This window comes from Galeopterus variegatus, unplaced genomic scaffold (genome assembly GCF_000696425.1).
Source record: "Galeopterus variegatus unplaced genomic scaffold, G_variegatus-3.0.2 Scaffold5396, whole genome shotgun sequence".
NCBI lineage: Eukaryota > Metazoa > Chordata > Mammalia > Dermoptera > Cynocephalidae > Galeopterus > Galeopterus variegatus.
Genome location: NW_007731507.1, coordinates 128,548 through 142,644, shown reverse-complemented (window position 1 = coordinate 142,644; position 14,097 = coordinate 128,548). Strand labels below are relative to the sequence as shown.

Sequence of the window (14,097 nt, the reverse complement as noted above, 5' to 3'; positions counted from 1 at the left end):
GGGGGGGGGGGGGGGGGCACCGCGGGGGGTTGCGATCCCGTTGCCGGTCCCCGGTCCGGTATGGGGGCAACACTGAGGGTTGCGATCCGTTGCCGGACACGGAAAAAGACAAAAAAAAAAAAAAAAAAAAAAAAAAAAAATTAGATTTCTTATAAAAATTTGGATTTCTGGCTTCTCTTGAAAAATCAGATGATCTAGCAATGTTGGGTCCCTATTCCACGTGGCAAAAATTAGCTGGAGTACACTAGTGGCTTTAGTCAGCGTATGTACTCCAGTTGCAATGTCCCTAGCATATCTCAATGTCAGGCAGAGTAATAACTGCTGTTTATCATCACAACTGGGCTATTTTTTGAAATTTTTATTTCCTTACAGTAAAATGGACATTTTTATAATGTACAGTTCTATGAATTTTAAATTTTATAGATGCATGTAACCATCATCATAATCAAGATATACAATACTTCCATCACCCCCCAAAATTTCCTTGTGCTATCCATTTGTAGTCATACCATCTCCTTATCTCTAAGACTTAGCATCCACTGACTACAGTTTTGCCTTTTCAAGAATGTCACATAAATGGAAACATACGGTATGTAACCTTTGGAGATGAGCTTCCTTCACTCAGCATAATGCCTCTGAGAGTCTTCCATGTGCTGCATGTATCGATAGTTCATGCCTTTTTACTGGCTGAGTAATATTCCATTTTAAATGTGGCTTATCACACTGATTGATTTTCAAATACTGAAACAGCCTTACATTTGTGGGATAAACCCCACTTGGTTGTGTTATTGTTCTTTATATATATTGCTGGACTCAATTTGCTAATATTTTGTTGGGGATTTTTAGGCTTAAATTCTAAGGGATATTGTTCTATAGTTTTCTCTTCTTGTACTGTCCTCTCAAGGTGGTGCAGGCCTCAAAATAAGTTAAGTGTTTCCTTCTCTTCTATTTTCTGGAAGAGATTGTGTACAATTTGTGTTACTGCTTCTTTAAATGTTTGGAAAAATTTGCTAGTAAAGTGATCTATGCCTGGAAATGTCTTTTTCATAAAATTTTAAACTACAAATTCAATTTTTAAAAAGTTATAGTGTACTCAGGTTATCTATTTCATACAGACAATTTTGTAGCCATACCACTAATGTGCTGAACAACTGTAATTTTAATCAGACCTATATATGCAAACAGTGTTTATTATACACAAATTCTGCTGCATTCACTAGACATTCTTTTATAAATCTTACCATCCATAAGATGGTAGATTATACTTTTCAAGTGATTGGCCCATTTCATCTAAGTTGTCAAATTGAAATATGTAGAATTGTTTCTAGTATTCCCTTAATGTCTGTGGGTTCTGTAGGCTGCTTTCTCACAGCAGAATCAAGAGGAAAGTGAAATATTTCTTGTGTCCATGAAAGACAGAACAAAAGACTTATGAATTTCAAAAGAAATGGGAGAAGACATATTTCTTTGTGGAAGAGAATATTCATAATGGTGAAATATGCAAACAAAATGTGACTATGTCAAAAGTTACCATATGAAACAAACTTTAGTAAGAACACCTATCAGTATGTGGAAAAGATAAATGACGAAAATTAAATAAACAGAAAAGCACTTAAAGTTAAAAAGGGTTTGTCTTTTAATGCAAATAAAATAAGTGAGATTCCTGTAACACACAGTTATATGTTAAGATAAAGAGCTTTTTTTTTTAAAAGATGACTGTAAGGGGATCTTAACCCTTGACTTGGTGTTGTCAGCACCATGCTCACCCAGTGAGCTAACCGGCCATCCCTATATGGGATCCGAACCTGTGGCCTTGGTGTTGTCAGCATCACACTCTCCCGAGTGAGCCATGGGCCGGCCCCCAAGATAAAGAGCTTTAATGTATCAATCCTCTTATGGACGGTAAAATTTATAAAAGAATGTCTAGTGAATGCAGCAGAATTTGTGTGTAATAAACATTGTTTGCATAGTGTCTGATTAAAATTACAGTTGTTCAGCATGTTAGTGGTATGGCTGCAAACTTAAAAGGCAAATTGAGGGAAAATGTTAAATAATTTGTGGCATTTTTCTTTGTAGCTGATAAGAACATAGATAAAAATAACTCCTCGAGAGCTGTATTTATTTCAAGTTATCAGAATTTTGATGTGAGTGAAAAACTTTTGGACATTATCCTCATGACAAACATATCATTAAGGAAATATTTCTCTAAACTGAGAGGAATGTTGAAAAGTTGACACTGGACTTGTTTCAAAATCTAAATAAAAGGTGGCAACATTTTGCAAAGGCACAGGAAATAAACCGAACTGTCTTGTTTACTTTGTCTAAGAAGCTAAAAATCAAACACATGTATATAATTAATACATAAATTAAATAAATTCCTGTGGTCAATGTTTTGTTTGATAAACTGTATAAGCAGTGTGGTAGCTTGTTATTACTATGTAGTTATTAGGTGGCGTCATGCTGGATTGGTTTAAAGAAATGTTTCTGAGCTTGAGTTAAGTCTCTTGGTTTATATTGTCCAAGACGAAATCCCAGCCTCAGATCACCAGTAAAGACTGATCAAATATAAGGACATTTCAATTGACATTACAGATTATGTAAACAATTATCTGCAAGTACATTCACAAGGAACCATATAACATGCAATTCAATTTACTCATTCCTTAACAATTATATCTTTGCAAAATTTATTTGGCAAGGAACAGTCTGTCCTTCTTTTCCATATTCTTCTATGCTGAAATAGGATTTCCAGAAATGCAAGTGAAAGCATGAAATATATTCCTAAAATTGCAGAGCTAAATAAAAACTGATATCCCAAAAAGATTTTTTTTATTTCAAACTTTATGAAAACTAACACTGTTCAATTTACCTTTCTTAATTTATACTGAAAGTGTAACATGGAGGTTTATGAAGTGCAGTACAAAATTTAGGATTAAATATGATATTTGAAACCTTAAATTTTACGAATATCTTAGGAGTAGTACCTTAACTATCAAAACCATTTTGCCAAGATTCTACTTGTTTGAAAGCACATATGTTTATAAACGGTTATTTTCTGCTATGAAACTGAAAAAGAACTAAATCTTACTAATTAATTAATTAAAAAAAGAATACTATAATACCCATCATATACAAAATGCTTGGTATTGATAACTTGGTACAGAAGTAAAAGTATCAAGTTTCTAGCCAAATCAAAAAAATGAATTTCAAAAGAAAACAATTTATAATTAAGTATCCTTGCTTCCCAATTTCAAATTTAGAACAATTATATGTATACACACTCCCCACATGTGTATATATTATGTTACATGCTTATACAATAGCATAAGTTTGATACTTTAAGTCTGATTATATCTTTGGCAGTTGATTTTTCTTACAGCCAACCTGCTTGACTCATTTGCTATTTTTGACATCCAATCTATACTAATAACGGAATACAACAAAGCTTCCTCTCACAATCAGCTTGATTGTAATGATCCTGTAATGAACTACACATATATCTGTCTTCTTTGAGGTCCCTCACTTTTAGCAACACTCTCTTCCTTAATCTTCCAGTCTATCAGCTCCCTACTGGCTTCACTTAACCTTCTTGTCAGGAGGGATCCCATGCTTAGTCAACTCAATACTGTCTTTGGAGGCAGCAAAGGAGTGTATGACAAGAATTCAGGCTCCATCATTCACTGCATATTTTCTCTTTTTAAGTTATTTTAAATTAATATAACACATGTACATAATTTAGAATCCGTTCTACAATTTTGTAATAAAAAACAAGTCCCTCACATAGACCCCATTTCTCTTACCCAGAGGTAACAATCACTTTCAGCTTGTGTACCTGATTCCTGTGGTTATTTACCTCTATATCTTCAAATAACAATGATTATAATGTATGTATATTTCTTGATTTCTTCCCCCAGTTTTCAGGGATTATCTTTTGATTTCCTAATAGACAAGATCAGAACTTTGCTCCATCCCACATCCATTCACTTCCCCCATCCTCCCAACCTACCAACACAGTTAGACTACAAACACCGATTAGTGATCTAAACAAAATTATAGTATCAGGATGTACTCTATTTACAGCTGAACAATGAGATATACTAATTATTTTTCCTTTCCTGCACAACTTTTTCCCCAAATGGCAACTGCCTTGTTTCCTCATTTGCTTAGTTATTTTTCTTATAATTAATTCAATTCCAAACTCTTTGCCAGTTGTCTAAATAAGTCTCCTCTTAAGATTTTCAGACACATCAGGTATTCTCTAACTCTTTTTTTCTGGGGGGGGGGGGGGGGAAATCTCTCCCAGAGCCTCAGGACTACTCCAATTTGGACTAGCTGCTATCTATGCCTGGTGTACAGCTGTGATTCTTTGATCTCCTTTCACCTTAAATCAAGGGACTTTCTTTGTCTTTCTCCTGTGTTAGACCTCTTGTTTCTAATATGCCATCTCCTTTTTTAGTTTACTCCTTTGTTTTGGTAGAGAAAGTTCTTCATCTGCTATGTGAGGAAAGATGTGAGAGAGAGATAAACTTTTGAGACTCTGTACATACAAAAACTTCTTTATTCTACCCTCACACTAGATAGTCTGCTACAGAAAATTCTAGGCCATTTTCATTGAATATTCTGAAGGCATTATTGAATTGTCTTCTGGCTCCTAATGTTGCTACTGAGAAGTCTAAAGCCATACTACTTAATTCTTTGTGTGTGACTATTTCTCCTCTTCTCTGGAAGCTTATAGAATCTTGTCTTTGTTTTCAATGTTCTGAAATGTCACAATGACATACCTTGCTATAAGTAGTAGTACAGAAGATTGGTGAATTTGAATATACAGCAATAAAAACTATAAAATGAAGTACACAGAGAAAAAAAGACAGAAAAAACAGGCTCGGTGACTGGGGAAAAATATCAAGCAGTCTAAGACACTTGTAGTTAGAGTTCCATGAAATCACATACTGGCTCTTTGATAAGATTAATAACACTGTTAGACTTCTATCCAGTCTGATCCAGGAAAAAAAAGAGAGAAAAGACATAAATTACCAATATTAGGAATGAAAGAGAGGATATCATCACAAATGTTTTAGACATTTAAAGGAGAGAAAAGAAATGTATAAACAACTTTGTACCAAAAAGTCCAATACCTGAGATGAAATGGAAAAATGACTTGAAAATGAAACTACCAAAGCTCACTCAAAAAAGAAACATTACCTAAATAGCCCCTGTATCTACTAAAGAAATTGAAGTTGTAGTTAAAAACCTTTCCACAAAGAAAAATGTAGGACCAGTTAACTTTACTGGTAAATCTGTTACACACGTAATCAGTTCTACACAAACTCTTCCAAAAAGCAGAAGAGGAAAGAAGTCTTCTTACATCATTTTATGATGCCAGCATTACCCTGACATCTCAACCAAAGACAATGCAACAAAAGAATACTACAGACTAATATGCCTCCTGAACAAAGATGTAAAAATCCTCAATTATGGGCCGGCCCATGGCTCACTCGGGAGAGTGTGGTGCTGATAAGACCAAGGCCCCGGGTTCGGATCCCATATAGGGATGGCCGGTTCGCTCACTGGCTGAGCGTGGTGCTGACAACACCAAGTCAAGGATTAAGATCCCCTTACCGGTCATCTTTTAAAAAAAACAAAAAAAAAAAAAAATTATTTTAAAAGGGTTTGGGTTTTTTTTTTTTACCCTTTTTTTTTTTTTCGGGGTGGTTTTTAATATAAATTTGGGGTTTTTTTTTTTTACCCTTTTTTTTTTTTTCGGGGTGGTTTTTAATATAAATTTGGGGTTTTTTTTTTTTACCCTTTTTTTTTTTTTCGGGGTGGTTTTTAATATAAATTTGGGGTTTTTTTTTTTTTTTAAAAAAAAAAAAAAAAAAAAAAAATCCTCAATTATATATTAAATCACATCCAGTAATACATAAAATGGCTAATACATAATGACCCCAAGGGATTCATCCCAGGAATGAGAGTCTGGTTTAATTTTCAGAAATGAATCAATGTAAAAAGTCATAAGACACCAAAAGAAAAAACCCAAATGATTATCCTAATACAGACAGAAAAAACATTTGATAAAACTCAATACCCATTCATGATAAAATCTCTCAGAAAACTTGAGGAAAGTGGTACCTTTCTCATAGATAAAGGGTATCTATGAAAAACCTATATCTAAGATATTTAATAATGAAAGACCAAATGCTTTCCTCCTAAGAAAGGAATAAGGCAAGGATATCTATTCTTTATTCAACATTATACTGGAGATCTTAGTGCAATAAGGCAAGGAAATAGAAATGAAAGGAACAAACTTATTCTGTAGAGGGCTAGATAGTAAATATTTTAGGCTTTACTGCATAGTCTTCTTTTTTTTAAAATGAGTCTTTAAAAATAAAAAAACATTTTTAGCTCAAATGCAAGATTTGGCATTTTTGCAAAGTTTGCCAACCCCTTATTCTAAAACATTATGAACAAACTTCTCAATTCTGTTACCCACTGTCAATACTATCTCCTCGCAAATTCAAGTAAATTTGCTGTGTCACTGTCACATGCCCAGCACCACGTTGTTTCCTGAACTTTTCATCTCATATAATCCTTGCGACAATGTTTTATTATCATTTTATGAAATAGGATATCGAAGCTCAGCAAGTATAAATGATTAGTTTGTAAACACCAGAACTGTTTTTTGTTACCATTTTCTCAATATCCAAGTCTAGTGCACTTTCATTATATCACACTATGTCTCCCTCTCTTCACTGCCATTTATCTGGGAAACAGAAATCTTTAATTGTTGCTTCTATTTCTTCCCCATAATAACTATTTGTTAAGTGCTTATTAAGTACCACTTAATCTTTCAAAATCTGACTCTGTCTCCACTGCTCTATTAAAAACAAGTTAACAAATCCAATCACCTTTAAATAAAAAACACACAAATATTATTGTATCAACTGACATTTAAATATGGACAAAAATGTGTAGCCCCTTTGGAAAAGAAGTCTGGCAGTTCCTCAAGAAGTTAAGAGTTTCCAGTAATTCTACTCCTAGGTATATATCCAACAGAACTGAAAACATATGTTCACAAAAGAACTTGTACAGGAATGTTCATAGCAGCATTATTCATAATAGTCAAAAAGTGGAAATAGTCCAAATGTCCATCAATTGAAGAATGGATAAATAAAATGAGGTATTACTCACTCATTAAAAAAATGTAGTACTAATACATGCTACAACATGGATAAACCTTAGAAACAGTATGCTAAGTGAAAGAAGCCAGTTGCAAAAGGCAACATTTATTATTCCATTTATATGAAATGTCCTGAATAGGAAAACAGAGACAGAAAGCAGGTAAGTGAAGAAATGGAGAGTGACTACTAATGGGTACAATGTTTCTTTTGTTGATAATGAAATGTTCTGGAATCAGATGGCAGTGATGGCTATACAATCCTGTTAATACACTAAATTGTACACTTTAAAAGGGTGAATTTTATGGTATGGAAATTATTTAATTTTTTTTTTTTCCTTTTTGTCTTTTTTCGTGTCCGGCAACGGATCGCAACCCTCAGTGTAGCGCCCGTACCGGACCGGGACCGGCAACGGGACCGAAACCCTCGGCGCTGCGCCTGCACCTCGCCCAGCCAGCGAGCGGGAACCGGTCTGTATGTGGGATCCGAACCCTCGGCGGGAGCGCCACTGTGCTCCCAAGCGGCGCACTCTAGCAGTGCACCACCGGGCCGGCCCTATTTAATTTTTTTTAAAAGGAAAAAATCCAACTAGAATTCTACACTCCCACAGTTTTCATTTTTCTTTGTTTTTTTTCTGTCATTGATCATACACATATATGTAAATATCATTTAAATTTTCCTTTGTCATCAATCCAAAATAATTTTTCCATGCTGCTACGCAATCATAACTATGTAATTTTACCTTCCACAGATACAAAATACTCCACTCACTACAATTTTAATATTGTTGAACAAATTGTTTTCATTTTCTCAGTAGTGATAATATATTTCCACAACTAGAAGTACACATATAGCTTCCTTCTCTTTTTATATTACATTTTCTTAAGATAAATTCCCAGGGGTGGAACTACTGAGGTAAATGATATATGATAATTTTTATGGCTCTTAAAATAGAATGCCAAACTGCCTTGTAGGTCTAATGCAAATTTATACCATCATCAGAAAAGCAAGAACAAACCAGATTCACTTCACTATAAAATTATCAACACAGGTGTCACTATTTTAAAAATGTATTGTAAACAAAAATATTGTAAATACAACAAAGAAAATGTTAAGTTCTTTCACTTAGTTTGATCTACTTCTGGGCTCCCTATTCTGTTCCACTGACACAATTATATGCTTGTGATTCTGTAATACATTCTTACATATAATAATGTTAGATGTCCTTCCTTTATCTTTTTTGGACTATTTTCTTATTTATCTGCTTAATTTTCTATAAAAATTTTTTATAAATTTTTGACAAGGTATAACCCCCTTGGAATTTCTAAGGGATTTCAATATCCAGAATTCTGGAGGAAGCGCTCCCAAATATTCCCCCTAAAAAAGGGATATTTCTATGTTCTTTCCCAGCATACTGTGCATATCTACAGCATATGTATCACATTGTTCTGGAAAACTAAATGAAAGAACCATCTCCTATCTCTGTATCCTTAGGAAGTGGCATATAACAGTGTATCAAAAAAAAAAAAAAAAAAAAAAAAAAAAAAAAGTAAGCTGATCTCTTCAATAAATGGTCCTGGAAGAATGCAGAGGAATAAAATTAGACTGCTATCTCTCAACATATGCAAAAATCAACTCAAAATGGATTAAAGACTAAAACGTAAGACTTAAAACTATAAAACTAGGGAGAAAAAAGGTGAAACACTTCATGACATTGGTCTAGGCAACGATTCTTTGGATAATATCTTAAAAGCACAGGCAAACAAAAGAAAAAAATATACAAATGGAATTATATCAAACTAAAAAGCTTCCGGACAGCAAAGGAAACAATCAACAGAGAAAAGAGATAACCTACAGAATATGAGAAAATATTTACAAACTATGCATCTAACAAGGGGTTAATATCCAAAATATATAAGGAACTCAACTCAATGAAAAGAAAACAAATAATCTGATTTAAAAATGGGCAAAAGACCTGAATAGACATTTCTCAAAGAAGACATACAAATGGTGAATGGGTATATGAAAAAATGCTTAACATCACTAATCACCAGGGAAATGCAAAACAAAATCACAATGAGATATCACCTCACCCCAGTTAGAATGGCTACAAATATTTTCAAAAAGACAAAAAATAAATGCTGCGGAGGATGTGGAGAAAGGGGAACTCTTATATATTGTTGGTGGGAATGTAAATTAGTACAGATATTATGGTCAACAGTACTAATGTATATCGGTACAGACATTATGGTCAAAAAATTAAAAATAGAACTACTATATGATCCATCAATCCCACTATTGGGTATACATAACAAAGGAAATGAAATTGGTATGTGGAAGAGCCATCTGTACTTCCATGTTTATTGAAGCCCTACTCACAATAGCCAAGATATGGAATCAACCTAAGTGTCCATCAATGGATGAATGTATTAAAAATAAACACGGTAAATATACACAATGGAATACTATTAAACAATAAAAGATAATAAAACCCTGCCATTTGTGACAACATGTATGAACCTGGAGGACATTACATTAAGTGAAAAAAGCCAGGTACAGAAGGGTGATCTCAATCATACATGGAATCTAAAAAAAGTTAATCTCATAGAAGTAGAGAGTAGAATAATGGATACCAGACACTAGGGAAGGTAGGGACATGGGAGTGACGTGGAGAGGTTGGTCAATGGGTACTATGTTATAGTTAGAGTGTAAGAATAAGTTTTGATATTCTATTGCATAGCAGAATGAATACAGTTAACAACAATGAATTACATATTTCAAAATAGCTGGAAGAGAGGATTTTGAATGTTTTCACAAAGAAATGATAAATGTTTAAGATGATGGCAATGTTAATTACCTTGATTTGATTATTACACAACATACACGTGTTTTGAAACACTGTACTGTACCCCATACATATGTACAATTATGTGTCAATTAAAAACAAAATAAAACAACAAAAAAAGTAGACTCAATCAATGAATGAATACATCAAAGACACCACTTACATGAGCCAAACAAACAATTAGTGCTTGGCACTTTATGAGGAGCTATGGGAAAAACAGAGCAAGTAGAAAACACAGGCTTTCCTCTCAGGGAATCAAGAAACTAAAGGGAAGGGGACTTGAAGGGAGCCTACTAATAAACAATTTTGGAGACTGTAGGACTATAACTGAACAATGATTATGTAATCAATAGTTTTTTTTTTTTTTTTTGGTCTTTTGTCTTTTTTCCATGTCCGGCAACGGATCGCAACCCTCAGTGTTGCCCCCGTACCGGACCAGGGACCGGCAACGGGATTGCAACCCTCGGTGTTGCTCCCGCCCCCGCTCAGCCAGTGAGCGGGAACCGGGCCGCATGTGGGATCCGACCCCTCGGACGGGAGCGCCGCCGCGCTTCCCAAGCGGCGCACTATCCACCGCGCCACCCGGCCGGCCCGTAATCAATAGTTTTTTTTGTTTTTTTGGTCTTTTGTCTTTTTTCCATGTCCGGCAACGGATCGCAACCCTCAGTGTTGCCCCCGTACCGGACCAGGGACCGGCAACGGGATTGCAACCCTCGGTGTTGCTCCCGCCCCCGCTCAGCCAGTGAGCGGGAACCGGGCCGCATGTGGGATCCGACCCCTCGGACGGGAGCGCCGCCGCGCTTCCCAAGCGGCGCACTATCCAGTGCGCCACCGGGCCGGCCCGTAATCAATAGTTTTATAAATTTAATAAAGAGTGCAGAGAAGAATAAGTGAAATAGGAGGTATAAAGGACTCTTGGAACTTGAGATGGGAAGTAAACACTAAGCAAATTTGGGTAAGTGGGAAATAATGGTAGGTTATAGTCCCTGGGTAAAAACACAAACAAAGGCATGAGGTAGGAATTAGCATGATGTACGGGAGTCATGTACCACCTATCCATTCTACAAACAGACTCATCTATGAGAGTACTTCAAAAACGTTCGTGGAAAAATAGAATTGAAAGATAATATGAAACTGTCCATGAACTTTTTGAAGTACCCTAGTATTTCTGCCCCAAAAGTTCTATACTGTACAGCAAAGAATTAAAATATTTTTACCTGAAGTTCTCCAAGTTTCTTAGATGTTGGTGAAACAATGGCAAAAAATCCATTGATTTGATGGGTTGGTGAAAGCTGAGCTAGTCCACTGATCTGAACTCTACCAATTGGAAGATGATCAAGTTTGGTGATTACTTCCAGCACCAGCACAGCCATATCTAATCAGAAACAATTACAACATACTCAGATATTTTTCATTTACTTTTATTTTATTTTTGGAAGTGGGCAGAGAGTTATACAGTGAAAAGCTTTTTTACTTAAAAAATTATTTTAATTTCAAATTAAATCAGGCACTTATCATACCATTCTGGGGGCAGGGAAGTGTGAACCAAAGATCAAAATAAGATAGAAAAGTGACTCAGAGCAATCTGAGGAATGTGAGGTCTGCTAAACTTATCAGGCTCAGGGAGACATGAGCATGAGGCCTCAGTCACATCCCTCTCACCCAGGTTCTAGCAACAGTTTCCAAACTGGCTGCTGCCACCAGCTGATGTAAATTACCCAAATGTTACCGCGAGTTGCACAATGTGACTCATCCTTTCAGATTCATCCTTTCTTTGTTGCAATGTTTCTGAAATTTATGATGCAAAGAGCAATGTACAGCCGATGGGTAGCTATGTTATTTTAGTGAACTAATGTGAATTTTTGGTAAACAACTTTGGAACTGCTCCTTAATTTCTCCTTTTCTCTCTTTAAAAATCTGCTTGTAACTACTGCTGAATGGACAGAGCACATATTCAGGGCAACTTGAATCTGTGACTCCCGGATAGCAATCCTCAAATTTGGCAGCTATTTGATGCCATTTCACAGATGAGAAAACAGGGGTCAGAAATAGGAAGGGACTTTCCCAAAATCCCACAGTTGGTAACACCAAGCTAAATGTTCAGATGCCAAGTACAATATTATACCCCAGGATACTCATATAAATCTCTGACCTGTTGATTAATGTATTTTATAGATATTTTCACTAAATTTTTAATCACTCTTTATTTACTAAAGTATACAAAAATAACATCTAACGATTTAAGTTTTAGGTTTACAATACCAAGAATATCTATGGGTATATTTTAATAGCACTTATCAATTTCAACCTAGCTAAATTTCTTTGTGAAGTTAGTTCGAATTAGATACCATTCTGATTAATTTTTTTGATTCATTTTTGTAATCCCCATAGTGCCTAGCACAGTGTCTAGCACATGCTAAATGTTCAATATACATTTTTTGAATGAATGATTTACAGCATTGGCTCTTTACAAGTTGACGTTTTAAATTTTTTTCTTGAAAGAATGTAAGTTACCTAAAGACATATTAATCTTTAATTCACCATTCTCTCCAATATTTTGAGCTTAACAATGTTTACATGATAAAAAGTCGATTTTTATTGACTTGAACTGCACTGATTTGATAAATAACTTCACCATCCAAAATGTGTTTATGTGAAAGTTTGACCTGAAAAAAAAAAATAACATAATATATTTAGAATATTTTCCCTGTATAGAAATGAAGACATCTTGGCTTCTGGTTCCTTATTGAGGGATCCTTTCCTTCTCTGAAAATCTGTAATATTAACTCACTAAACTACTCTTTTGGCATTTAGCATGTATTATCTTGTACTATTAAATTTTACACCTATATCCTCTTTCCTGAAGCATAGTATAAGCCCCAGAGTTCAGACTACAGTTATTAACAAAAGAAGCATGGTGTAGTGAAAAGAGCATGAGTTTTGGTGTCAGATAAGAGGTTCAAATCCTAGTTCTGCCATTTATTAACTATGGGACCTCAGAGAGTATTCATTTCATCTCCCTAAACCTAAGTTTCATTGTCTACAAAACAGAGAAGATACCTATCTTGCAGAGTTATTGTAAAAATTAGAAATAATATGTACCAATCACTAGCACATAACACACAGTCAATAAATCATGGCTCTTATAAAACCTCTTTGACCCTTCAATAATTAACAATGCCCAAAGACTTCTGATCAAGATGGTGGAATAGACGGTTCCCAGTGTCACTCCCACAATCAACCAATTTACAACTATGAAAAAGCAATGAATGCCAAGCTGGGGTCGATAGAGCTCAGGGGAAGAGGAAAAGAGACCTATGTAGTTCATGAAAGTAGGAGAAGCCATGATGACAGAAAGGACTGCTCTGGGGGCCGGCCCGGTGGCGCAATGGATAGTGCGCCGCTTGGGAAGCGCGGCGGCACTCCCGCCCAAGGGTTCGGATCCCACATACAGACCGGTTCCCGCTCACTGGCTGAGCGAGGCGCGGGGGCAACACCGAGGGTTGCAATCCCGTTGCCGGTCCCCGGTCCGGTACGGGGGCAACACTGAGGGTTGCGATCCGTTGCCGGACACGGAAAAAGACAAAAGACAAAAAAAAAAAAGAAAGGACTGCTCTGAACGATTTGAGCCCCAAATGATTTGAGCACCGACCATTTCAAGGCTGGCCCTCGTGAACACATGGAGCAAGGGCTAGCAAAAATTGCTGCTGTGCCCTTCATATGAAGTTGCTTGGAGACTATAGGGAAGAGGGCCTCGGTGGCCCCCAGGGCAGCAAGACCACTAACAAGGTTTCCATGAACCCACACAGGAGTGAGGGGCCACACACAACTGAATAAAGGAGCGACTCAGAGGTTGGTGAGTAATTGCAAAGTACTGGCGCATGGCCCATCCCATGGGAAGTGTTTGGAGTGCACAGGATGGGGGAGACAGGCCCAGCTGGGGAACACTGCGGCACAGCATGGACAGCTGATCTGCCCTCCAATCAGCACAGGCCCACTCAGTGGACACTGTCAGGAATATAGAACTGCAGGGGGTATGGTTTGCTGAAAAGACTGAGGCCCAGACTGGCGTTTCCA

At 36.2% G+C, this 14,097-nt stretch overlaps 1 protein-coding gene across 1 annotated transcript in view; it reads right to left on the bottom strand.

Annotated features, from left to right (window-relative positions):
* The window catches only part of LOC103604786 (C2 domain-containing protein 3-like), a 30,670-nt gene that overhangs the window by 11,115 nt on the left and 5,458 nt on the right, over positions 1–14,097 (bottom strand). The window contains 1 exon segment of the mRNA XM_008589362.1: positions 11,238–11,395. Coding sequence (XP_008587584.1) covers positions 11,238–11,395 — 158 coding nt within the window.